General features: G+C 39.9%; 1 protein-coding gene across 1 annotated transcript; it reads right to left on the reverse strand.

Annotated features, from left to right (window-relative positions):
* Positions 1 to 5,750: 5,750 nt before the first annotated feature.
* On the reverse strand, positions 5,751 to 22,517 carry PERP (p53 apoptosis effector related to PMP22). Its single transcript, XM_032160166.2, has 3 exons — positions 22,139 to 22,517; positions 11,346 to 11,486; positions 5,751 to 7,237 (listed from the first exon to the last, which is right to left on the reverse strand). The coding sequence occupies exons 1-3, from the start codon at positions 22,350 to 22,352 to the stop codon at positions 7,011 to 7,013; spliced, it is 582 nt and encodes a 193-aa protein (XP_032016057.1). The 5' UTR covers positions 22,353 to 22,517; the 3' UTR covers positions 5,751 to 7,010.
* Between the last annotated feature and the right edge of the window lie 4,700 nt (positions 22,518 to 27,217).

A 27,217-nucleotide genomic window follows, 5' to 3' on the forward strand; every position in this document is an offset into this window, starting at 1 on the left:
ATGTTCCATCCATGCGTCCTTGACCTATGTCTAATTTAACCTGCAACTACAGTAGAGTTCCCATGCATACTGACAACTTCCCACCCCAAGCAGCTGTCTTTTTGCTTCCTGGCCTGAGAGTTTTACCTGATGTCATAGGAGCTATCTCATCCTGCACGCAGAGCAACCCAGATGTGCTGTGAATTTAAACTCTTGTGAGCAAATTTAACAATGAAAAATAGTCATGGCCGAGTGCAGTGGCTCACACCTGTAATCCCAATACTTTGAGAGGCCTAGGTGGGTGGATCACTTGAGGGCAGGAGTTCAAGACCAGCCTGGCCAACATGGTGAAACCCCATCTCTACTAAAAATACAAAAACTAGCCTGGCGTGGTGGCTTGCACCTGTCATCCCAGCTACTTGGGAGGCTGAGGCATGAGAATCGCTTGAACCCAGGAGGCGGAGGTTGCAGTGAGCCAAGATTGTGCCACTGCACTCCAGCCTGGGCAACAGAGGGAGATTCTGTCTCATAAAAAACAAAAAACTCAGCAGCCGTTGGATAAAAATCCAGTCTCCCTGTCTTCAAGCAGAACTATTTTGAGGTACATTCTACAGAGCTCTTTAGAGGTCCCCAGGAACCCATGGCAGTGATCTGATTATAAACACATATATTTGATTCTTTTTTCTCTTAAACTGCCCTACTCTCCTCATCATTTCATTTGTACATCCGGGGATCACCTCCTGTATAAATCACCTACTCCCAAGTCCCTGTTCAGGAATCCAAATTAAACCAGTGTACCGTTAAAAAACAGGAAGCGTTCTGCTTGATGATGATAATTCATTTCAGCGTATTAATGGTTCTGCAATTTGTACAGTAATAAAAAACAAAAAGCAAAAATAAAAACCCTTAAACCATGTCTACCTCTGTATTTCCCAAATGTATTTGCGTAGTGGTTAAGAGGATGGACTTTGTATTTAAACCAACCTGGCTTCAAATTACAACTTCATTATTTACTTTGAAAGTCAGTAACCTCTCCAAGGCTCAGTATCCCTAACTCTAAAATGGGGATCATAATATATCTACAAAAAAATACAGGAAACAAAAAAGTTGGGTGTGGTGGTGTGCACCTGTAGTCTCAGCTACTGAGGAGGCTGAGATGGGAAGACCACCTGAGCCTGGGAAGTCAAGGCTGCAGTGAGCCTGATCATGCCACTGCACTCCAGCCTGGGTGACAAAAAAAAAAAAAAAAAAAAAAATATATTATATATATATATATATATATATGGAAATAGTATGCATTTCTCTAGGGAAAATCTAGATTATGATTCTAATGGTGGCTTTTTTTTTTTACATAAATCTTAAAGACATTTGTAGAATTCCAAAGAAAAAGAGGGTTCCTATCAGTTAACTCCTGCAAATAAGAACCTAAGTTAAATCTCAGCTCAGCACTGAATATAAGCTCACAAAGCTTCTTTGAAGATAATTAGTTTGCCTGTTTTTGAAACTTCTTCATTCCGTGCAAATGGTTTTTCAGGAGAATGTATCTGTGTTTTAGAATGCCAAAGTTGTTTATACCTCCTCTGCTAGTCCTAACCCATGCTGTGATGACTCACCCCAGGTTGAGAGGAAAGATTGGGCTGCTCTGTTACCAAAGTAAACACTAGGGCCTAAGTAGTGCCTTTTTCATTGATCACTTGCTAACGGACAGGCTATGCAAACAGGCTCCCTTGGTGAGAACATGTAGAGCTGCCTTTTTTCCCAAATGCATCCCTTGGATTACAGAGCTACATATTCTGAAAATTCTTCTAACGTCTTCTTAGAACAAAAAAACTGTTGAGTGAAAGATCATGAACAACCAGGCATGTTTGATACGTAAGCTCCTTAGTACCAAACAAGCTGAAACTGGGATGACTCAGACAATGGCGTAGAAGCAGGTTCCCTTCTTGACATGGCTTTCCTTTAACAGCTCAGCTTTGCTATAGTCCAAGGATAGCACCACTCTACCCAAGAGTGAAAGAGACAACTCACTCAGATTCCCAGCGAGCCCCTCTAGGGCAATTAGGCTAATAACTAGCCAGTTGCAACTAGAAGCTTATTGTTAGTCTTTGCAGTCAGGAAGCATGGAGGTTGCATTCTGAACTGAGAAACTTCAACATAGTATTTCTCTTTTTAAAAAAAATGTATCACAGTTTCATTTAAGGCACTGTGTATCTGCAGCAGAAAAAAGACAAACATCATTCGACTTAGCTTAGAATTTGTGATGTTTCTGAATGTTGAATTTACCCTTCAAAGTCATAAATTGGAGAATGCAGGGAGAGGTCTATTCACCCTTGTACTTAAATCCCTGGCATTGATGGAAAAAGATGCCTCTGTGTTTCTGAACCCAATAAGAGACAATTTGGGAGACATAAATGTGGGGATATATGGAGTGGGGGAAGAGGAACAAGGCCTGACTGACTTCTTTAAACAGTCCTGGCAGTAATTTTCATCCCTCCTGGGGTTTGTCTTTGGATTAGAGACTGTTCCACCATGGTGTCTGGATGCCCTAATCTCATAGCCAGTGCTCCTGGGAGGATGGTGCAGCTGTGCCCTTTTGCACAAGGGCACCCAGCCCAGGGTGCTCTTGGTGGGAGGAGGCTGTGTCAGCCCAGAGGAGGGGTCACCTCTCCCTAAATTACAGTAGCTCTGTTAGGAAGATCACTCCAGAGTGAGGGCCCCTGGGTGTCCTGCATGGCTCATGCACTGTTCTGAGACAAAGGCAGTTGTCTTTGTTTGGGATCTGCCAGGAATTCATGTAATTATGTTGATATCTCCAGTCATGATGTGTCTGTCCCACTTCTTATCACCTACACATCTTCAGAAGAGGATATTATTCCAATGATAATTCTATCAACATGAAATCGATCATGCAGATGCCAGTGTCCTTTGTGTCCATTTCTCACGGTCTTCTACATCTGCACTGAAATCAGTTTTTCTCTAGTGTTATTATTGTTGTTTTTCCATTGAGAAAGGATTAAGCATTGAGGTGTTGCTTGACTTTAGAAATTGGGTGGGGTGGCATTTGGAAATGTAAATTTTCTCTGAAGCATTTCAACTCGAGTATCTACCGACCAACCAATATAGAAAGGATAGAATAGGGAAACAGAGGGTATCCACATGGAACTTGCTTTCAAAGTCTCACTTGGCAATTTACTTTTATTTATGAAATTCAGAGTTTATGTTTCAAATCTAAGTGTTTCCTCTTGAAAGTAACTTAATCAAAAGCAGTTGATAATAGCAGGTTAATTACCTTGAGTCTTTGCACTGGAAAAACTGGCTGGGTCACCCCGTTATACAACCATCTATTATGATTATGAGATGACTCATCATCATGAAGACAATCTTGTGCCATTTAAATCAGCAGGATTCCATTTCTTCACCAGAGAACTATCTCTAAATACGCACACACATGCTCACACACTTCTGAGTTTCCCTTTGTTTATTTTTGCAGCTAACAAAGTATGTTTTCGAGGTTAACAATGAAGCACAGGATAGTACAAGTGGAAGATCATTAACATGACTGGATAGGAACCTCTTTTAATTTCCATTTCTTGGCTTTTTCCACACCCTAGGTGGATTATACTCAGCACTGCCACACCTAGAAAACACACCCAGATACCAGAATTGCAAAATTCAGGAAGAATGCATTGCTCACTGTATCCAGGCAAGCCAAGCTCACCTAAAAATGGTCTCGAAAAGCAAAGGGCTCTGACCATTGACTGATGGGGTTCCAAGCCCAGCCTGTCTGCAGGAATTTTTAAACCTGAAACCATACTACAGAAATTATTTTATATAGTACTTATTTTTAAAACTCAACTGTAAAAATAAGTGTTGCAGGAAGAGTGAGGAAAAGATGAGGGAATTTAAAAGAGGAAGTTGGGACTGAATCTATTTGTTCCAACCTCCCTAAGCAATCCACTTATTGATCAGTGCTTCCAACTCAAGGAATATTTAAAATTTTTTAATTAAAGAAAAAATTCTATCAATCAGAGAATCGTGAAGGAAGGGGGATCATTTACAATCATTTTACAGGTGAGGATATTGAGACCAGCAGGGAGATAACCTGCCCAAGCCTGCACAGATAGCAAGGACCAAAGTTGGGATGAGACTCAAATATGCCCTTTCAGATGTGCTTAGAAAAACAAGTCAGTGTTCACATTTACTGTATTAATAGGAATGTCTTTCGGGGGAGTTTATAGAAAAAAAAGATAAACCGAATTAAGTTATGATGACTATATTTTCCATTGTTTTCATTTCCTTAAAAAAGGAAAGTCTGTTGAACTTGTCAGTTCTGCAGTCTATGGTTTTGCAGCTAAGTTGTTACACCCCACAGCTACCTTGTGTGAACACGGAAAGACCTTGACATATTACTTCTTTGTTACAATCAGCAGTAAGTGGCACTTAGCATGTCTGGCTACTTAACAGAGTGAAATAATTGCTTAGGAACCTAGAACTGCTTATTTAAAGGGTGGGAACTCAGTATTTAATTACTGAACCAAAAAGCACCTCAGCTTTACTGTGGGAAATCTCATGCAATGCACTGTTAGCCTTCAGGTGGTTTCTCAGCCCAGTTCTTCATTACTCTCCAGAATCCTCTGGAACTTCCCTTCTGTTCATGACACAAAGGTATCTGTCTTGGTGAATCTGGATCAACAAGGAATGGCAGATCTCTATACTAGAACAAGGCTGAAGGAAGCAGAACATTTCTGCAAAATAACAAACTTAGTTTATCTTTGTCATAAATACTTTAGGTTGACATGGTTCTATTATATCAGGCTCGCTGGTCCCAGGAGGTTGCATTTTTCCTAAATGTGTACCATTAAGGTATTGTGTGATTGAGGAGGGGAAGAAGAAGGCTGGATGGGAAATCATGCAAAGACAAGTGCATGTGTTAGAGAAGCTTATAAATGGAGTCATTTTCATGTATAACAGGAGACCACGTTTCTTAATCTCTAGATATCCAGTATCTTCTTGAATGAGCTGTGGTATCATTTTAAAAGATGGGATTTTTAACATTTTTAATGACCACTTCAAATTCTCTGCCAGTCACGGCATAGTTGTGTGGGTTTTTTTTTTTCAATGTTGGTATAATCACCCAGATTACATTTCTCTATGAGAAACATTCACCTCACATTTTGAAAAGCATAGAAAAATTCACTGCCAAGGACTAGCTGGCCACGGTAGCCGTAGGGAGAAATATTTCCATTCTCCCACCCAGCCTCTCTGCACCCGTCCTCACGATGACACACACCATAGTGGAAGTAACATATGACTTACGGTGGGAAAAAAAATAACAAACGATAAAATGGGAAGGTGGGCAAGGGGAAAATAAATAGAGAGACTGCTACCCCACCTGAATGGAAGGGGACCCTAGCACAACGAGGAGGCTTCAGCTACACTGCACACATGTCCCCTGGGTGTCTGAACCTGCCAGAAATCTCTTAGTCCATTTTCCTCTGGTTGATAGCACTGTAGAGAAATTGTTTAATGTGTGTCTAGGGTATTGTTCATTGAGGAAAAAGTTCAGGGAATAGACTATTAGAATTCATTAATCTCTACTCAAAAATTGGTTTTGGACACCTAAAATGAGCAAGGCCCTTAAAACTTCAAACAAACAAACAAACAACAAACAAAAACCACTTTTCATTATATCCCATGTTCTTATTACCCAATTTTTTTTTAATTCCCTTCCCCAGATTTGAAAAATGGAAAAACTACAAACTGGAAACAAGTTTAGAATACCTGGTTTATTGGGAAAACTTCATAATGAAAACTATAATTGGCTTTTTCCACAACTTACAAAATAATAATCTGATATTTAAAATGAATTGGTTTTCATTATGTAAGTTGAAATGGTAAAAAATCATAATGACCTATTCGATGCATCATATATATGCTATTCAGAGAAATTCAAATCCCCGAATTCTCCTGTGGCATGTTTTACATCAGACATTTAAAATCTGTTTACCAAGAAAGACCAGGATTTTAACTATATGTAGGTTTCTGCTTACAGTTGCAAACTATCAGAAGCCTGTCTATATGATTAGAGCCCAGATGAACCTGAGATTTAGAAAAGCAAGTCATTTATTCTCCTGAGGCTGTTTTAGTGGCACTTTTGTGACGGGAATGACCTCCCTAATGCTTTATTACACAACTTAACCAGATCTATCAGTCATGATAAATTAGACCCAGTCCATCTTTTAATCCAGTCTACTCTGGTTCTGAACATATAAACACAAAACCCTACAGATTTATTAATATAGCATTTTCCCACACCCTAACCCTATAAAGAACTTTAAAGAGAAAATTTCATCTAAATATTTCACACTTAAAGGAAAGCCTTACTAACTATGGCAACAGGTTTGGACCATGAAATAGTACTTTCCTGGATGACATATTGAGTCAACATGAAGCCTTAGCAAAAATGAATGATTCAGGATATTAATGAGAAATTCTCACAAACGATATGCATTTAGGAAACGATTTTGCTTTCCTTAAATAGTTTGAAGGCTTGAAAATAAATTTTTTTTTTGCATTTCTTTTAGAATGTTTGGTCATTAACAATTTACAATTTTTAACATCATCTTCCTCTTCTCCTTAGCCCTTAACAGACCCAGTCCATTCTATTTGGAAATAACAAGAACTTGATCAGATTATTAAATCTTGGAAACCTCATTTTTACCTTATAAAGTGTTAAGTTTCATGTTCATATTCTCTTACAAATGTAGTATAAATGTTATGGATAGATATAAGGAAATATTGGCATAGTACAGGTAATTAGTGAAAAGACACAACTTCACAAAACATAATAAAAGATAAACATGAAACTATAACACTACTTAAAAAATATTTTCTCCCAAATTATTTTAGCATTTTTGACTAGTTTAATAATATGAACACTGCCAAAAAATGGGTTCAAAGTCGCCTGGAGAAACAGTTTCTTCTGGAGTCCATCTCAGCAGCAGCGATTTTCTCCCACATTCATTCCCAAGTTAGGCAGATGTGTAGAAATACCTGGGCTTGGCATTGCCCAGAAGGTCGTCTTCATAGTTGGGGAGGCAGCAGAAGAAGAAGGCACAGCCGATCAGGATAATTGTGGCTGCCCACCCAAAGCCGTAGGCCCAGTTATAGATGTAAGTGACAGCGGGGTTGGCATGAAGGTCGAAGGTCTGGGTGTACTTCACGGGGTAAATTACCAGGGAGATGATCTGGAACACAGCTAAAGAGAAGAAAAAAATCCCAGGGTATGAATGCATACATGCACGAAGGAATAAATACACAGTAACGACAGATTAACTCCTTCCACCAAGCTTCTGCCTTGAAATAAGTATAAAATCTACCTGGAGGCAGGAGGAATCTGGTTAGGCAGAGGCCAAAAAAGATTCTTGACTTCTGTGTTTAAGAGATGCCTGGCACTGAGCAGTATCACACACATATGCCAAATATGTGAAAAACACACAAAAAATAATTGGAGAGCCATTCTACATTACATAAGCATTATATATACTAAAGCAAAACAGTACAAAACTGTGGCATACAATAGAAAGCAGGACAGTACAGAACAACCTATTTTTTTCATCTTTGTGTTTCCTATACCAAACACATACCCAATATGTTCAGTGTTAGCAAAAATTACATATGTATGTATATATACACACAGGCATGCACATATATACACACAGGCATGCACACATGACTCAATATTGATATTCAATAACACATCACTGGAATATTCATTCAATAAGTAAATGACTAAATGAAACAATGAACTAATATTGAGAATGATCAAGGGGAGAATCTGCAGAGAAGCCTTCAGAGGATGTGGGAATCTGAAGAGGAAACAGACGTGGAGGGAGGGCAGGGGGAAGGGCATGGGGAGGTGCGGTGGGGACAGAAAAAATAAAAGCAGCAAATGATCACAGTGTTTAGGGAGGTGTAAGTGAGGATGTGGAAAGAAACACATGAAGATTTCTAAACTCTCTGGCATAATAGTCACATTATTACAATTATTAATCTTTGTAATAGTATTTAAGCAATTTCAAACAAAATAAACATTATTGAGTCTACTTTCGCGGTCTTTTTCAATGGACATGCATGATTTTATAAAGCTACGATGAGTATATACATGTGTGTTCTGCATCATTTTAACTTAATATTTATACGTACATTGCCATGTCAAAGGGTCTGATTTTAGCTCTTTCACCATAAGACACTACTGTCCACAAGGAGGGACCAAGTAGCTGTGCCCTCCAGGAAGGTATCAGGGACTCTGTAGTCCTCACCACCATTTTTTCTACCATCTTAATTCTTTTCTACAACTCCACAGATGTACCTTGAAGTAGTTTTCTTTCTCTTCCTCGTTTTTTTTCACTGCTAGAAAGGCTATAGATGTTTCTGTATTTTCATTTGTTGCTTCTAATTCTTCTAAACTAAAACATTCCTCTTCTCTTGCAATTTACAAAGGACGCTCTTACGGCAAATCTTAAATATTTACCTACTTCTGGTATCCTTTAAATAGCAAACTCTTACTATTTAAGTTTGTCATTTGCTACCACATACTGTGTAAGATACAAAAGCAATGCTTTTCTATGTTGACTTCTAATTTTCTTAGTAGTAAATATTAAATATTGCTATTTATCGATTCTGGCTCATCATATGTGAAGTCCTTATAATAATTTGGATTAATTTCTGCCAAATTTAAATTGTATCAGTGTTCAATTTTTCTGATGTTTAATGTAAGAATATGTATAAAATTTAAAATAACTGTTTCTATGAAACATATCTTAAAAGTCAAATAGGCCTTATTCAACATTACTACTAAAAGTGTGTTGAGATTTCTAGGCTTTTTATTCTTCTAAATACGTTTTCTGTTCTATTTTTCATACTCTTTAAAGGAAAGGATGAGTATTAAATTACAAAATGAAAATACTAGGTTAAGCCGACTGTTAAGCTGTAAATCTGTTGAAGCTCACTGAACTAATTTTCTTTACAACAATAACTCTGCTACCCTGTCACTGTGGATGGCCATTGCTAGATCTTTTTGTTTTAATGCTACAAGAAAGCAATGGATAAAAGAGTTTTACTAGGATATTTTTATTCTGGTAAAATATACATAACATTTACCATTTTCACTTTTAATTGTTCACTATAAGTGTACAATTCAGTGGCGTTAAATAAATTCACAACGTTGTGTAACCATTACCACTATCTATATCCAAGACTTTTTCATCCGTACATAAACTCAGGATCTCTTAAAATATAACTCCCCATTCTTCCCTCCCCCCAGCCCTGGTAACTTTGATTCTACTCCCTGTCTCTGTAAATTTGCCTATTCCAGGTAGCTCATGTAAATGGAATAATATATTTGTCCTTCTGTGCCTGGCTTATTTCACTTAGCATAATGTTTTCAAGGTCCATCATGTTGTAGCATATGTCAAAATTTCATTCCTTTTTATGGCTGAATAATATTCCACTGTATGTATATATACACATGTTGTTTGTCCATGCATCTATTGATGGACACTTTGGTTGTTTCCACCTTTTGGCTGTTGTGAATAGTGTTGCTATGAACATGGGTTACAAGTATCTTCAAGTTCTTGTTTTTAATTCTTTTGGATATATACTTAGAAGTGGAATGCTGGGTCATATAGTATTTACTAGGATTTTTCAACTAACATTAATGTCTTAGTGTGTTATTTATTATTTATTTATTTATTGAGATGGAGTCTTGCTCTGTCACCAAGGCTGGACTGCAGCAATGCATCTTGGTTCACTGCAACCTCCACCTCCCACGTTCAAGTAATTCTCCTGCCTCAGCCTCCCATGTAGCTGGGATTATAGGTGTGCACCACCAAGCCCAGCTAATTTTTGTATTTTTAGTAGAGATGGGGTTTCACCACGTTGGCCAGGCTGGTCTCGAACTCCTGACCTCAACTGATCTGCCTGCCTCGGCTTCCCAAAGTGCTAGGATTATAGGCATGAGCCACCACGCCTGGCCTTAGTGTGTTATTTCTAATGGTGATTTAAACTGGCATCTGTGGAGTTTTCTAAGACACATGAAAGGAAGATACATCAAATGTGTTTCTTTGCTAGAGTCTCATAAATATGAACTACAAAAATAACCAAGTAGAAATGAAAGTGGGCATCAACCAGGTTCTTTATATCTTTTGTGATTCCGAGTCATTTCTGATTTTAAAATATTATTCAAAAAGCAAACTTTGAAAATATGAGGATCAGGAACTTTATTTTTAATCATCAGAAACTGTCAAATGTGCTGTGAAGAAGGCCAGGGCTGTGCATGTACCAGCCGGTTCTCTGAGGCACTCCTCCTGCCTCACCTGTGTTGCCCACAGCTCTGCAAACTTAACTCTTCTAAGCTCAGGGAACCAGTGCAAAGTGGTCTTCCTCCTGGTTCATGCATGATCATATAGACCCCTTCGAGTCATAAGGCTTCTGACCTGTTTCCAAGACCATCTGCTCATTTTCTATTTGTACCTCGGGTCTGTAGCTTGAATTTCTGCTTCGGTCCCATAAGCCTAAACTGGTAAGAAATGACCTGTGGCCTCGCTTTGCCACTGTCAGCACCTTCTCTTTTTTCCCTGCTCAGAAAGTCCAGTTTTACTTCTGAATCTAACTCCGTGGCTAGGGTCCTGCCCCTTTGACAGATTTCCTTAGTGCCACAGACCTGACTAAAATTTCCAATAATTCTTCTCCTAAAATCCTAGTTCTTGTATTCCATCAATAAGTGTTCACACTGGGCCCTGCATACCTGAATAACTAAATTTCTTCACATAACCTGTGTCTGGACCACTATCCCCCCGCACAGGCACCATGCTGCAGATTCCAGTTCTGGCCCCTCCCAGGGTCTTCCATCCCATGGCAGAACACCATTTCAGGACCCACATCATAAGATCACAAGACTCTTTCAACAAGGGAAATAGTTCAGGGGCATTCAGGTCCCCTCAGCAGGGGGCTCACAGCAGGCCTGGGCGGGGGACCACAGTGGAGAGCACTGCTTTTCCAGGGCTGACATAGTCTAGCTTCTCAGGTAGAGGAGTCAGTGGATAGGACCCCCTAAGAGAGATAGGGGCATGTAGAGTGACAGCCCTTGTCACTCGGATGGGGAGTACAGAACACTGCGTGAGCCACAAGAGGAAAGGGACCCAGATCTTAAAACACATCTCTCCTCTGTTACTTCTGCCCTGGTGATACATTTTCCGAGAACAGATTAGAAACTGTAACAGTCATGGGTCTTCTTTGTGGAATTGACCATTACTAAGTCGATGCCCACTGAAGGCATATGAAGAATTGCTGACACACAGTCTTACCAGCCAAGGCAAGGAGACCTCCAATCACTCTTAGGAAGACAAGCATCTGGGGTCCACAGAGGGCGAAGAAGGAGAGGATGAAACAGATCACCAGGATGATGAAGCCACAGAAGAGCATGGCAGCCGCTGCCCTACCCCATGCTGCAAGAAAAAAAGAAACAGCAATTAACAAGACAGACATACCAAGTTTAAAAATTACTTATCACAGTATCAACATGCTTTTGGGCTTTTTTTTCCCTACTAGTTATATTTGGATGGAGGGACAGATTTTCTTTTGACAATACTTAAGCATCTCCATTATTTTAAGGGAAGAACAGGCAATTCATATGTAGGACATTAATATACTGAGACTCAGAAATGCCTTTTCCCCCTCAGTTTTTGGCAAAAGTTTACATCTCTGAAATGAAAGTCAAACTTCATTAATCTGTTTCTCGTGTGATAAGTTTGCCACATAACGGGTATATTTATAAGGTTCACCCAAGTTCTAACACAACATGATCATAATAAACAACATTTTTGGTACTGAACAATCCAGATTATAAACTCCAGGAAATGTTTTTAAATACCTTTAAGGGATCTTTGTTTCATATTAATGTTTGGTTCCATGCAAAAATAATCATTGAAAAAATATATTTATGACTAGGCAGAGGTGTTAAATAAAACAATTTAAGTGTGGAGAAGTAGCTCTGATCTTATAACAAGCTTATAACTAGCTTATAACAAGATCTTATAACAAGCTTGGGAGCAAACCACTTTCCTAAATTTCTGCCTAAATGTTAATTTCTTAAGTATTCAAAATGTATTGCACAAGAGATTTTAATTATTTACCTTTGCCCTAAAAAAGAATCAGGATTTGATGGCAATCAAGTTCTAGGTTTGAAGACCTACATGGGCACCTCCAGCCCTGGGTCATTCTATTCTGCACTGAGGAAATACAGAGATCCATGCTATCCACACGAATGATTCCAGTCAACAACACCTATTGTTCAACCTGCCCTCATTGTTAAAACCTCTTCACACACAACCTTTCCTCTAGCAGTAACACCTAATAACATTCAGGACATGCATGAGCTCACTGAATCCTCACAACAACTTTTTTTTCCCATGTTATTTTTTATTTATATATATATTTTTTAATTTCAGTAGTTTTGGGGGTACAAGTGGTTTTTGGTTACATAGCTGAATTGTATGATGGTGAAGACTTTAGTGCACCCATTACCTGAGTAGTGTAAATATCCTAATAACTTCTTAAGGTACACACTGCTATCGTTTCTATTTTAGAAATGAAGAATATACTTAGAGTTCAAATAACCTGCCCATAGCCACACAGCTAGTAAATGGTTTAGACAGAGTTTGATTTCAGCCTGTTTGAATCCAAAACATGACTTTTTTAAAGATATAATTTACACACTATAAAGTTCGCCCTTTATTATTCAGTGGTTTTTACTGTATTCACAGCGTTGTGCAACCATCTCCACTAACAATCCAGAACATTTTCATCATCCCAGAAAGAAACCCCATGCCCATTAGCAGTCACCCTCCATCCCCTGTTCCTCCAGCTTCTGGCAACCACAAATCTACTTTCTGTCTCTATACATTTGCCGATTTTGGACCTTTGATATAAATGGAATGTCATATACTATGTGACCTTTTGTGACTGGCTTCTTTCACTGAGTATGGTATGATGCGGTTCATCATGTTATAGCATCAATCAATACTTCATTCTTTTTTATGGCTGATTAATATTCTATGGTATGGATAGACTTTAGTCTATCCATTCATTTGCTCGTGGAAGATCGTGCACGCTTAACTTATTAGCCTTCACTACATTTGAAAAGGAGAGTCATGAGTCACATGTCCTCCGCCTTGGCATTACTCTTACTCTGTAACACAGAACAGCTGACGGTATTTGTCCTCACTTAATTCTAGGTCGTTTGACTGGTCAAGGTGAAACAAAGATGCAGGCTGGCAGAAAGAGCAAGGGTGTTGGAGCTGCTGGACCTCGTTCGGACCCTGCCTCTTCCCCTGTTGGCCATACTCCAGTCTTTGCATCTGTTAACCAAGGCTAAAAAAGCCTGTTCCAAGATGATGGAAGCACACTCCTGTAGTATCAGTGACTAACTCCCCAGCCCTCACTACTCAAAACCTTCCTCCTGTGTCCCTGTGACTTTTCTCTAGTTCCTCATGTTTTTATTTTCTTCTACATTTGCAAGGTTCTGCACCATCCCTTAAAGATTGTTCCTCAGTCACCTGATGCATTTTTCTCTTTTCATCTGTTGGAGACAAACCTGAGCTAAGGCTCCACATGCCCTTCTCCAACTCCCATGCACCTTCCAGGTCTTCCTCTAGATTAATGAATGACTGGGGCACAATAGATTATTAAGGAGATAAAACATTTTTCTGTCCTAGAAGCACTGTTTTCACACAAATTAGGTCAGGATGGGGCTGAGACTGTACCTGATTTGGCCTAGTTTTATATGGACAATTTTTATTACTTTCCTCCAAATCTTCTAGCTCTTCCTGTCAGACCACTGAGAGACTTGAGAGAGAAGGTTAAAATGGGAATGTTTTATTTTAAAATAGAAAGGAATAAAGGCAAAATGTTAAACTTAGTAAGTCTCTTTTCTCACTTTTGCCTTGTTCTTCAAGTAAGATAACTTTTAAGAGAAGAGGGATAGACCACAAAGGCAAAATAAGCAGTAGTGCTCCTTAAAACGATACTGATTCCTGTGCCTCCCTCCAGACCTACAGAATCAGAGCTTGAGTGGTAGTACCCAAGAATCTGCATGTTATTAGTGTTTCTTATATCCATAAAGTTTGAGAACAACTTAGATGATTAAAGTCCTTATTAAAACAAATGCAGCACTACCAAAAAGGATCGTATAACTTTAAGTATGTGACCCATTGTCAATTAGTCTCATTTCTTTAGTTTTTTTTTTTTTTAAATGGCCACTGGTAATCGTTAAGTTCAATTAAGTCCAATAGTTAAATCAAATAAGCAAAAACATTATTTTTTTTTATTTTATGAGTTCACAAGTTTGAAACTGCAATGAAAGGAAACATATCTATATATGCATGTAAAAGAATGCAAACATAATAAAAATCATTGCATAGCAGAATGGGAGTTTTCCATAAAAACAGGCAAAACCTCCTAACAAGGAATCTATTTCAATAACTAAACTTTTACAATCACAGAAAAAGGTTTGAAAAATCTAGCCAAATAAATTATGTATGATATTTCTGTAAAGAGTAATATTAACAATTTTACTTATTTGAGGAAAATTAACATAAAAAGATTATTACTATTATACTTCCTCTAACATTACAGCTGAAGTATAATTTATGCTTAGTTTCAAGTGCTTGGAAGGAATTAAACCAAAGAAATGGTAAGCCAATTCACCTAACCTAAAGCCAAGACGTGAACATAAATATAGGAATATTTTAAGAACTTTTCCCATGCTATCTTAACACAACTCAGTTAATGTCTTGTTTATTTAAAGTGCTGAGTCTAAAGAAAATCAAAATGGAAAATTAAACAACATTTTGTCTTGAGAAAGACTGTCTTGGAAATAGAACGTGTAAAACCTGCTCCTTGCATCACAGAAACACCCACATTGAATCACTTAACTATCATTTAAGACAGAAATCTTGGCACAGTTCTAAAGATCCTGACTGATGAATAACAGACGTCTTCAAGTAAAGCAATCTGCCTTCTCATGTCAATGACCATTTAGACAACACCAGGTCTGAGCAGGGTCCTCCCAGCCCATCGTTCTGTCTGAGAAGCGGCCTTTCAGATGTAGAGACTTAGGACATGGGTATTCTCGATGACCTACATTTCGAAAAGTTAATAACTTTATGCCCTAGGTAGCTGTGGTCTCACTTAGTTACCCAGAATGAGCCTACTTTCTGCAAATTGACCAAACCCTTTAGGAGCTGTTTATATTTTTATATTATATCATGGTCTAAATTCTACCCTATTTCCCAACTCCACTGGAAAACATCAGTTTTTAGAACTTGTCCTAAAGCTACATCTTTCATGATTCAATAGATGGTCCTCAGTTTTTCAAAGACAGACTATCCATCTTTATCTAATATGAACACAGGTTTGTCTTTCATTACTATTTTATATACCAGATTTGTGTGTGTGTGTGTGTGTGTGTGTGTGTGTGTGTAAGTGTATGGGAGAGAGTAGAAAGAATTCTTATTGTCAACTCTCATTCTCTGGATTGAGACCACAAACGCATTCAGTACTCCAGGTAAATAGATGGTGCGTTTCTGTGTAGGAAAGTTTTTGTTTGTTTCTTTTATTTTCTTAAGGGAAGACCAATTTGGTGTCCTAACTTTATTTTCAAAGTACCACTTAGAAAAGCTCATGTAATCAAAGAAACCAGCAGCATTATAAATCCAATTTAAGTGATATTGATTAGATGAACAACAGCTTCTCAAAGTTTCCTAGCGCTTGCAAAGATGCAACATTAAATCAAGAACATGGAAACCATTTAACGGTCACCAACAAAACTGAGTTTTTCCTAGGACGTGTTTTTAAGTTTTTTGTATGACAAAGCATGCTATATTTTTTTCCAGAAATTACATACAAAAAACTCAAATGTTACAAGGCTAGTAAGATCAACTAATAAGAGCAAAAAAGTAAAAATAAATAAATAACTTAAATGTCAAGCTAGAAATAGGCCAGCCGCAGTGGCTCATGCCTGTAAGCCCAGCACTTTAGGAGGCCGAGACAGGTCACGTGATGTCGGGAGTTCGAGACCAGCCTGGCCAACATGGTGAAACCCCTATCTCTACTAAAAATACAAAAATTAACTAGGTGTGGTGGCACACGCCTGTAGTCCCAGCTATTCAGGAGGCTGAGGCATGAGAATCGCTTGCACCTGGGAGGCAGAGGTTGCAGTGAGCCAAGATCACGCCACTGCACTCCAGCCTGAGCGACAGAGGGAGATTCTGTCTTAAAAAAAAGGTCAAGCTAGAAATGATAAACTGAAGCTTGAGAAAATAAAATAAACTTTTATTTTAAGACAAGAAGAACGTCATTAATATTTTTTAAATTGGTGATACTTTGGAGACAATCACTAAGTTTCCCCCCAAAGGTAGTCCTCCTCTTCATGAATCTGCTGCATTCTTCAGTAGTTTTAAACGACACCCTTATGACACTAATGTGGCACCCAACCAGAGTCCAGTGCCTTCCCAGAATACAGGATTCATCTGTCAATAATACCAAAGATTCTGTATCATCCAAGATTTTGTCAGATTCTTCATATTGTTTCTATAAGGCTCTTTAAGCCAAACACAGGCAGAACTGAAAACTGGATAAAACCACAGTTCAAAAAATTAAAAAGATCCTGCCTACAACTAAATGTAAGCATGGGAGAATGATATATTCAAAAATATAGTTCTGCATATTCAATGAGGAGGTAATCTGCAGTGATTTGGCCCGTGCTTCTGAAACTTAAAAGCGTTTACCTCCTCCGGGAAGTAGTTAAAATGCAGATTCCGATTCTTAGGCCAGCACGAGACATTGGACATCCAACAACCACCCAGATAATTCTGCTGCACTGGTTTGCAACACTTTGAGCAGCAAAAATCTAGAGGACAACTCATAGCAGTCCCCCAAAAAAATATATAAAGAGACAACATTCTGCAGAAGGTCAAGAAGGCAGTTAAATGGCTCAACAGAGAGATGGCAGGGAGAATACACGGGAGAGCATTCCACAGATGGTGTGAGATTCTTTACATGCTCTGCATGATCTCATGAAACTGACTACTCCATTGCTCTCTGTTATTTTAACCTTTAATAACCTTGTTTTAGACAATTTATCTAATCAACGAGGGGAGAAGCCATTCTATACAGGACAGGGTAAAAACAGGAAAAGTCAATCTAAAGACAAGGTAACTAGCAGTGAATTTGGGATCTACCCTCAAATATTTGAATATCTGTCAATGAAAGAAGGCTGGAAAGTAGGAATTACACAGCTCTGTCAGTTTAAGAGAAGTACTTAGAAACAAACTGTATCATCCAGGGAACAGAACTAAGTTGTCGAATAAGGGACGAAGCTTAGTCAGGGGTGCTATGGATGGGTGCAGGCTTTGTTGAAAGCTTGAATCTGGTGTACTTTAATTCCCTTCTAATTATAACATCCCAGTAGTCTGCGTCCCTTTACAGGACAAACACAAGTTAGGGGACACTGAGAAGGAACTGAGGCTCTCTGGGGTGGCTACTGCTGAGTGAGGCACATGTGGAATGAATGGCCTGGACTAGATTACTGGGTCCTAAACGTTCTAGATTTTATAAATCATATGTACTTTTAAAAATTATTAAATCAATAGAGTGGCCAACTTTTTATTTTTTGCTGTGTAAGGACTTGAATGCATACATGCTCGTGCAAAGAGTAATCTGCGGCCGTGCGCGGTGGCTTACGCCTGTAATCTCAGCACTTTGGGAGGCCGAGGTGGGTGGATCACGAGGTCAGGAGATCCAGACCATCCTGGCTAACATGGTGAAACCCCGTTTCTACTAAAAATACAAAAAATTAGCCGGGCGTGGTGGCGGGCGCCTGTAGTCCCAGCTGCTCCAGAGGCTGAGGCAGAATGGCGTGAACCTGGGAGGCGGAGCTCGCAGTGAGCGGAAATCGCGCCACTGCACTCCAGCCTGGGTGACAGATCGAGACTCCGTCTCAAAAAAAAACTAAAAAAAAATAATAATAATCTGTCTGCTAATGCCTAATTTCATAAATTAGGAACAGTTTTGTTTTTTTTTTTTTTGGAGACAGAGTCTCGCTCTGTCACCCAGGCTGGAGTGTAGTGGTGCGATCTCGGCTCACTGCAACCTCCGCCTCCGGGGTTCAAGCAATTCTCCTGCCTCAGCCTCCAGAGTAGCTGGGATTACAGGTGCCTGCCACCATGCCAGGCTAATTTTTTTGTATTTTTAGTAGAGGCGGGGTTTTACCATGTTGGCCAGGCTGGTTTCAAACTCCTGACTTCAAGTGATCTACCTGCCTCGGCCTCCCTAAGTGCTAGGATTACAGGCGTGAGCCACGGCACCCGGCCAGGAACAGTTTAATACCTTTCCCTACCCCACTCCCCACTGAAAAAAACACAAGGGCATAATCTCAAAATGAAGTCCTTTCAATCAGCGGTCCCCAACCGTTTTGGCACCAGGGACCAGTTTCAAGGAAGAAAAATTTTCCACAGACTGGGGTTGGGGTGTGGTTTTGGGATGATTCAAGTGCATTACCTTTATTACACACTTTATTTCTAGTATTATTACACTGTATAATATATAATGAAATAATTACACAACTCACCGTAATGTAGAATCAGTGGAAGTAACAGTCTGTGGCCTCAGGGTTGGGGACCCCTGCTTTAAGAGGAATTTAGACTAATGTAAACTATTAATTTGTACTTACTTTTCTTATTTCTTGTACATTTGAGAGCCACAGGGCTAACCGACCTAAAACTATTTCATGTAATACTGATTCTTTGACTTGACCAACAGTGATTTCATGTTAAAAACAAACAAAATATCGATGCATTTGCAGTATACAAAGGGTGTCTTTGGTTAAAAAACAACAACAAAAAACCGGAGGCTCTGTACTTCCCAGTTTGGATTCAAGACAAACGCTCGTCAATCCTCACTGACTCCCTGTTTCACTCTGGTGCACAAACTTATCGCCATTATTCTCCACTTGAACAAGCTGGAGCTTGCCTGCGATTTGAAATCTACACAGCTAAGGCTGAAAATATCCTCCTGATGTATTCTTTCTTAAAAACTAGAAAAGAAGGTGCCAGCGGTGCAAAACTAGCATGAGTGAACACGCACTTAAATTTCACATTTTATTTATAGGTGAAATGTGAATGATGATTTCAATTATTAATCTATAGATTTTCTTTTCCTGTTTTGACAAATATAAACCATGATTTTTAAAAAATTCAAATAAGAATGTTTTTGGCTGGGTGTTAGTTTAGCTGGTCAAAGAAAATATTCAGTGAATAATTTGGCTCATTCACAAGGAAAGATGAGGTGATTTGGTCATCTGAAATTCTTAAACTGTCAGTAACAGTGAAAAATATAATATTCTGCTTTTTATATAGTTCTAAGGAATTATTCATCTTTATAAAAACATCCATATTCATTAGTATTGTCAATACTTGCCAGGAATAACCTGTGTCTTTACTACCAAAATGAACATATTGTCATGATTATCAACTAATAAGAGAGGTGTTGAAACACTTTTTAATAACAAGATTTTCTTAATAGTTACAATGGTAAATCAAAATACTTATTGCCTAGAACATATCAAGAAGTTTTTCAAAGTGGATGTACACAATTCTCTATACGGAGATCTCATTTTAATCACAGCCATCAACCTTATTCCTTGTTGCACAAGATACTGTGTGTTTGTGCATACGTGGGAGTGTGTGTAAACTGCTTACTTCATTTTAGATAAAGTACAGGCTCATGTAAATATATGGTTTTCAGTAAGGCCTTACTGAGGCTATCTGAAAATCTAGAGTTCATAGATGCCTAGATAATCGCCTTACAGTGTCATTATACACAGCTTCTACAATTGTGAGGCAAAACTAGCCAATGTGCATGCAGGTGATGAGACAGACGTGTAATAAGCACTTAAACTCATCTTTGACTACAACGGCCAGAGGTAGCTCCATATCTGCTGTCTTCTTCCCACAGCCACCTCATGACAGCAGATCCCAGATTCATGATTTGATTCCAGATCTTGAGCAAGAGCCGTGTGTAATGCATTACTGGCACTTAATTACCTTTGCAAAGGTAGCAGGAATAACTAAATTGAGTTGTTAAAGCTACTACCATTTACGAAAATCAGTCATGCTGCATTATAAACAGATTTTTCACGATCCACTTAGAAAATCGAGCTTTTCCAAGGACCAATTTCTATGTCAAACTGAATTATAAACTATACACTCGTTAGTATTTTCTTTATAATGAAAAAAATTAACATTCAGACTTCTAATTAAAAATTCAACCAAACTAAGAAAAAAACCTGCTTATTGCCTTCCATATACAAAGCACCGTATCAGTCTAAGGTGGAACAGCCACACCCTAAAAAGGTGAGCTCATCCTGCAAGTCGAGAAAAATTAAAATGGCATTGTGCGTGTTTCACAAGAGGGCTGTGGCCACAGCCAGAGGCTTGCGGGTCAAATCATGTCCCGGCATTAGCGCTGATCATAGTTCTGCCAATATCCCCCCCACCAGTCAAAGGCACACTGGTCTTACTTTATATGTGGAGGATTACTGCCTATACTTTGGGTCTGCGTTAGTCTTTGGAGTAGGGTATAATTATCCAAGTATGTTTAAAAACACACACGCAGATCTGCTAGGTCCCCTACAAGAGACTGAGTTCAGATGCATTTTAACTAGAAGATAGAGGTACATTATTTCAAAATACAATTAATTCCCTTTAAAAACCTAAAAGACTGGAGATGATACAAACCTTAGCTGGCACAGTGTTTGTATGGGTTTTCAGAGAAGAAAACACACAAACTGCAAGGAAAGCTGGAATTTTCTGCAGTGTTTACATTTTATCATCTGGCTAATGCGGACCATGCTTCCTTTTGTGGGGAAGTTCATCATGAGGACGTCCAAAGGATTACACAAAAGAAAGGGCACCAAGTTGCTGATATAGTCCCCCAGAAACACAAATAAACAGGATTGGGTTGGAAGCCCTGGGCCACTTCAAAGAAAGAATCAAGTCAATAGTAATAGTAAGAAATGAAAACAGGCAGCGTAGCTTGCTTTCTGTGTTTAAAACTATTAAACCCGGTAAGTAAAGCCCATTTGGCTTTAAGGTTTTATTAAGCTCTCACAGCCCCCATCTCCATCCCCACACACATTGCTAATCACAGTAGACCCCAGCTGTGATTCCCATCCACCCCTAGGCAAGGAGAGGGGGCTTCCCACTGTGAAAGAAAATGCCTTCTCAGACAAGAACCACGCTCCAGTCCTGACTTTTTCAGCAAGACAAGCAGGGAGCTTCCTCCATGCTGGGAAAATGGCACACAGTACTTCACCTGCCAGGTACATTAAATTTGTCAACTCTGCTTCACTTCGCGAGTGTAGGGAGTGTGTTTGCTTTTTAGATTTCAAAGCAGATTAAAATAATTAAGTTTTCTAAACAACAATGCCATGCTCAAACCAAAGGACACGCCCTAGAATAAGAGCTAACAAGAATTAGCCTGACTGGTAAAATAGACTATTATTCAATAGTATCTATTGAAAACGTTAACTGCTAAAACTGCCTGAAAGGGCTTTTTTAAATGAGAAAGTTTTTTCAGCTATATCAAGTTGAAAGAATCCACTGATATTAGGGAAGTTACGTTATTTCAATATTTATGTTTTAATCATAAGAAGAAACAAGAGAAGGAAGAGAAATGGGAAGAAATTTCAGGTCTCCAAGAAACTTTGTTCATTATATTTACTCATCTAAACTTGCAATGCTTGAAATAATCTTTCGTACGTAACCGACAAAACCCAGGAAAAAAACTATACAGTTTGAACTAGGGTTTTGTTTTTTTTTTTTTTTTTCCTGTTGCTGAGCTTAGTGTTGGCCACCCAAAGCTACTGCTGCTGCATTTGGTTCAGGTCGGATGCATGAGCCCGAGCTCGCCCTAAACAGGCATTCTGAAAAGCACCGGCTCCCCGGACCCTGTGAGGGCCCTCTACGCCCGGCGGCTTTTGCAGGCCGCGGCCCCGAGGGCTTCCTGGAGGCGGCGGCGGCGGCGGCGGGCGGGCACTCACCGTACTCCATGAGGCTCTGACAGCCCTCCTCGTAGGACCCGCTGCCGCCACCCTCTTGGGAGCATTTCCACCACAGCGAGGACGTCTGGATGTGGTCGCTAGACTGCAGCCAGCCGCGGCCGGCCAGCGCGATGATGTCGAAGGCGATGGCGCTGAGTAGGAGCAGGGGCAGGATCCAGCGGCAGCGCTCGCAGGCCAGGCCGCAGCGGATCATGTTGACGGGCGGCGCGGGGCCGAGCGGAGCGGAGCGGGGCGGAGGAGCGCGCGGGACGGGCGACAGCGGAGAGTGGCCTGCGAGCGCGGGCGCCGCCACAAAAGCGAAGAGGCCGCGAGGAGGCGGCTCCCGAGGACGCCGCTCCGGGCGGCCCCACCTAGATTCCGGTGACTCAGAGCGCGCCCGCCCCGACCTGCCCGGCCGGGCCGGGGCGGGCGGGGCCGCTGGTAAACAGGCGGGGCTCGGGTGACACCGGGCGGCGGCGGAAGGCGGCCCGAGAGTCCCGCGCGTCCCACAAGCCTCCAGTCCCGCTCACCTGGTCCTCTCCAGGCGCGTGTTTTGTCTTCCTGGCGCACCAACGTGTACACCTCTTTATCTGCACAGCGCCAGCCTAATATCTGACCCCTGATGTCGCATCGTGGGGCGGTGGTCAGCAGTGCCATATTTGAGTTTTCAGCAGTGTGAGATGGGTGTTCTAATTGCACCTGTGGATAAAGGCTGCACTCCTTTGGACGCGTGCACCCAAACCCAGAAGCCCGTCCCTGACCCCTGCTGACACAGGTGATCCCTTCCTCCTAGGCTCCGCCTTTGCACCTTGGACCGTGGCTCCCCGGGTACTCTTACCTCTTTGCATGCTGTTGTTTCCTGCTGGGTTGCCAGCTTTTGGAAAGCAGAGGCGATGCTGAATTTATCTGTGAATCCCTAGTGTCCAGCACCGTGTTTGGATCTCAAGGGGAGCTCAGTGAATTTGATGAATGAACATGTAATTTAACAAAAGCTCGCTTCCTTTCGGAAAGGCTTCATCTGGCTTCCCCAGATAATTTCATGTCGCCTCTGCTGCAGTCCACTTCCTATCACGAATCTCTACCTATTTAAACTGCACTCTCTCTACTCTTCATTTACTATTTTGAGGTTTTTCCAAATAAAAATCTTACGTCAGCATGCAACCTGCATTTAGAATCCCCCCTCCCCGCCCCCGGGTTCCTGGGCTAGCTCCCGTCAGAGTCCGGACTCCTAAGGTGTGACAGGAAGGGTGGGGTGGCAGCCAGGTGTGCCGCTGAGGACAAAGGAGTTCTCAGTGTCAGGCACCTCGGTGGCCTTGGGAAAATCACGGAAACATCGTATGGGGGTCATGTCTTAACCCTGTACCTCCAAAGATTTCTTCTGAATCCCCTATGTTTTCTGTTAATTTAATATAAAAATGGGAACTACTTTAAAATATTTAAAATTGTATTCCAATTTGATATTCTCAATAGAAACAGAATACTATTTTGACTTATGCCATTTTCTGGCAATTCTTGAGGACAAATAAAAGCACGGAGAAAGTATCTGAAAATACATGAAATAATTTCCCTAGGCTTCATTTTACATAATTCAAGTTTTACATAAACCACGTCATATATTTTTATTACAGGCAAATATTTTCACGTTCAAAGAACACAAGAGGGTGTTCTGCCAAAAGTTAACTTTGTATCGTGGAAGTTGTGTGAAGAAAATTGTGATAGTTATGTTCTCAGGGTTTTCAAAAGTAATGAAGATATTTGTTTAATTAGCTATGTATAATATATTTGTGAGAAAAAATTTTCTTATAAGTCAAATACTGACCAGAAGCAAAGTGGCTTCAGACAAAATGAGAGTTTTGCAGGCGTCTTAATATCTCTGAATAATTTTGCACTGATATATATAATTTATTTTTGTTATTCAATGAAACCATTTCCGATGGGCTTGAGGACAAGAGCTCATTAATGCTGAGGTGAACACAAGGAGATTAGCTCTTCACAATTTCTGGAAGAGACCACATTGACCCTGGTGGGTTTCCAATAATAATATACCCAACATGTGGTGCAGACCGTGGAACCGGATGGTTCAGGTTTACACACTTTCTCATATTCTCTGTGTGACACTGGGCAGGGTACTTCAGTTTTTTGTGCCTCAGTTTCCTCATCTGTAAGACAGACAGTGCAAACCTCAGTGTTTTAATGATTGTTAAAAGAGCGAATCCATCTAAAGTGCTCAAGATAGTTCCTGCATATAGTAAGGGGTGATGATGATGATTTTTCATACAGGTTTTCCACTTTTGAAGATTGAAAGAGAGGAATGTCCACGTTTCTAAAGGGCAAATTCTATAGGTGAATGCCAACTCTAAGTGACTAAGTTATTTTAGACAATGCAATCATTCATCCTAGCCATATTCATAAAATGATGGCTCATAGAGAACAGTAGGCAGTTGGATAGTTCCCCCTGCTGGACAATGTAGGGATTGCGCCTGAGCACTGAGTACTCGTCAACAATGTAAATTGTACCCAAAGAAAGTTTTTTTTTAATTGAGGCTTGACTGACATACAAAAAAGTACATATATTTAATATATATAACCTGACGAATTTGAAGATAAGTACATACCCATGAAACTATCACCATAAAGAAAAAGGTTTTATTTTTCTAATTTGGGGTTATGGTTATAAAACCAATGACTGTTACCAACAAAAATATATAAATATATAATTTTAAAAATAAAAATTGGTAGAAAGTAATAGTAATAATAATAATAGCAGCTAACAAACATCTGCTGGAGTTTACTATGTCCCAGTGGGTGTTTCACATCTACCTTATGAGGTATGTACCAGCATCTCCTTCATTTACACGAGGGACTGAGGCACAACAAAGTTAAGTAACTTGCCCAAGACCATGCAGTCACGGAGTGGCAAAGCCAGGCTTCAACCTAGGCAGCCGGACACCAGGGATAGTGCTATTCATCACAGTAAGCACTCGTAAGAGTTTATGGATGTATCCAAATGTCTCCTTCTTTCGGTCCTTGTAAACACCCAAACTATTCCTAGTTATCTCCCAAGCTGCAGTGACATGATCCCCCGCCACCATTCTGGGCATCTCTGTAGGACCACTGGGCCTTTGACATGGTTCTCTTGTGGCTGTCCAGTTGAGTCCATGGATGAAGTACCCTCCAGTAGATATGGAGTGATTGAGTCTCCTCTGGATGTGGCAAATGCTCCCACTGTCAACCATTTGGCAAAGATGCAGGGCCTTATTTTTCACATTGAACATTGATGAGATCACGTGATAGCTGTGGACCATTGAGAGTCCTTAATAATAGTGTAGCCTGAGTTAGAACCAATAGCCATGATCCAGAAAACCAAGAATATCCTATGTAAATTAACAGTAACTGTGAATACACAGTAAACGTCAACCCAGGATTCTTCGACCTCACCCACCCAGTCCTGCTCCTCTGACCTGATGAACACCTACTGACCCCTTGACCTCAGCAAAACGTCACTTCCACAGAAAGCCCCCAATTAGATTAAGTTCCCGTCACACATCCTCAAAGCCCTGTATGTATTTCTTTCAAAACTTTTCTCACAATTTTAATTATATATTTATTCTGAATAATTTTTATCCACTCCCACTGCAATGTAAATTCGATGTTGACAAAAGTGTCATATGTTACCTCTCACCACTGTGTGCACAGTACCCAGTGCCTGGAACATAGTAAAATTCCAAGAAACACTTGTCAAATGAAGATGAGAATCTGTCTAGTCTCAAACTAACTCAAAGGGTCTCTGAGCACTCTTCCTTTTAGAAGGTCTTATTGTTAAAATTGTCATCCTTATTCTATCACAGCATAATACCCTATGATTTTTTCCCCTTGAAATCATTGACAGATAATAAGTCTTCTAACGTGAAGTGGAGATCACCTTTCTTTCATTCCTCTATCACTCATCTGCAGCATTTCTTCTCTTCGGCTGGCTGAACATCTCCTGTTATTTTAGCTTTTTCAGTTTCTTTGTCAATGTCTTGGCTGTTCTCTGAACAACTCCTAGATTTTAATTTCTCTCGTAATATGTGGTGCCTAGAATTAAACCTAGCACTCAGGGTGTGATTTCAGCAGTGGTGAAGACAGAGAGCTTTTGTCTCCCTCAGAGCAGATATGACACCTCTAGTAATAGAGTCCAGGTATGCATGTTTTTTTGTTGGTCTACACAGATATCCATCATAGTAAACTTGTGCTTAACTAAAACCTCCCAGATGTGATTACTTCTGTAGTTCGTTTTGTAGATTAGTTCTTTTCTTATGATACAATTGTTTTTATCCCTGTCGTATGTCATCACTGGAATGACGATGATGCTGGCCTGCCAGCATCTCCATCAATCTTTGTTCTTTTAGGACACTTGCTCCTTATTGCTGCTGCTTGTTTTGTGGACACATCTTCCATAAATACTCATACAAGTCTCTGATGCCATTGTATTGTAAAAGGACCAGGATTCATAGTTCATTATTTGACACTTCATTGCACATAGACAACTCTCGCTGTTGGACAACACTCCTATTTGGGGACATAAAGTAAACACCTGTGAAGCCAGAGTGAGCCACAGAAGGCAGTAGAAGGCTTCGCTGAGGAGGTGGGACTTTAGTTTTGCACAAGACAGAAAGGAGGAGGACGACTTTCCAGATTAAGTGGCCACCTTAGGTGAAGGCATGGGTTTGGGAATGGCTGTAAGTATTTTTAAGGTGTTCTATTTTTCTTTTCAGATAATGACTTTACTGGTGAACATAACCAGCCTGTAATTTAGCATTCTAAATTATGGAGACTTTTAGAAATGCAAATCTAAGGACGGTAATACCTTTAGCCAGATTGCAAACTGCTGGCAAATCAGTTCAGTGTTCTGTAACGCAATATATTATCATGTTTTTTTTCCATCATATATCAATTCAGTGATAACTTTCAATGCAAAAATATTATTGGAATGCCAAATAAAAGCATTGCATTTTTTATGGCAGAGTCAGTTATTTTATACAAATTAATATGACTTTTGAAGTTACACAGTTTCCTTCTTTTAGAGTAAGTTAGATC

The sequence above is a fragment of the Hylobates moloch genome, unplaced genomic scaffold, assembly GCF_009828535.3.
Source record: "Hylobates moloch isolate HMO894 unplaced genomic scaffold, HMol_V3 SCAFFOLD_2, whole genome shotgun sequence".
Taxonomy (NCBI): Eukaryota; Metazoa; Chordata; class Mammalia; order Primates; family Hylobatidae; genus Hylobates; species Hylobates moloch.

Excerpts from the sequence above, each read along its gene's own strand:
- PERP (XM_032160166.2), bottom strand. The coding sequence starts at position 22,352 with ATGATCCGCTGCGGCCTGGCCTGCGAGCGCTGCCGCTGGATCCTGCCC. Across the intron at positions 11,487-22,138 it reads TCAGAGCCTCATGGAGTACG|CATGGGGTAGGGCAGCGGCT; the intron begins GTGAGTGCCCGC and ends TTTTTCTTGCAG. Across the intron at positions 7,238-11,345 it reads AGGTCTCCTTGCCTTGGCTG|CTGTGTTCCAGATCATCTCC; the intron begins GTAAGACTGTGT and ends TCTTCTCTTTAG.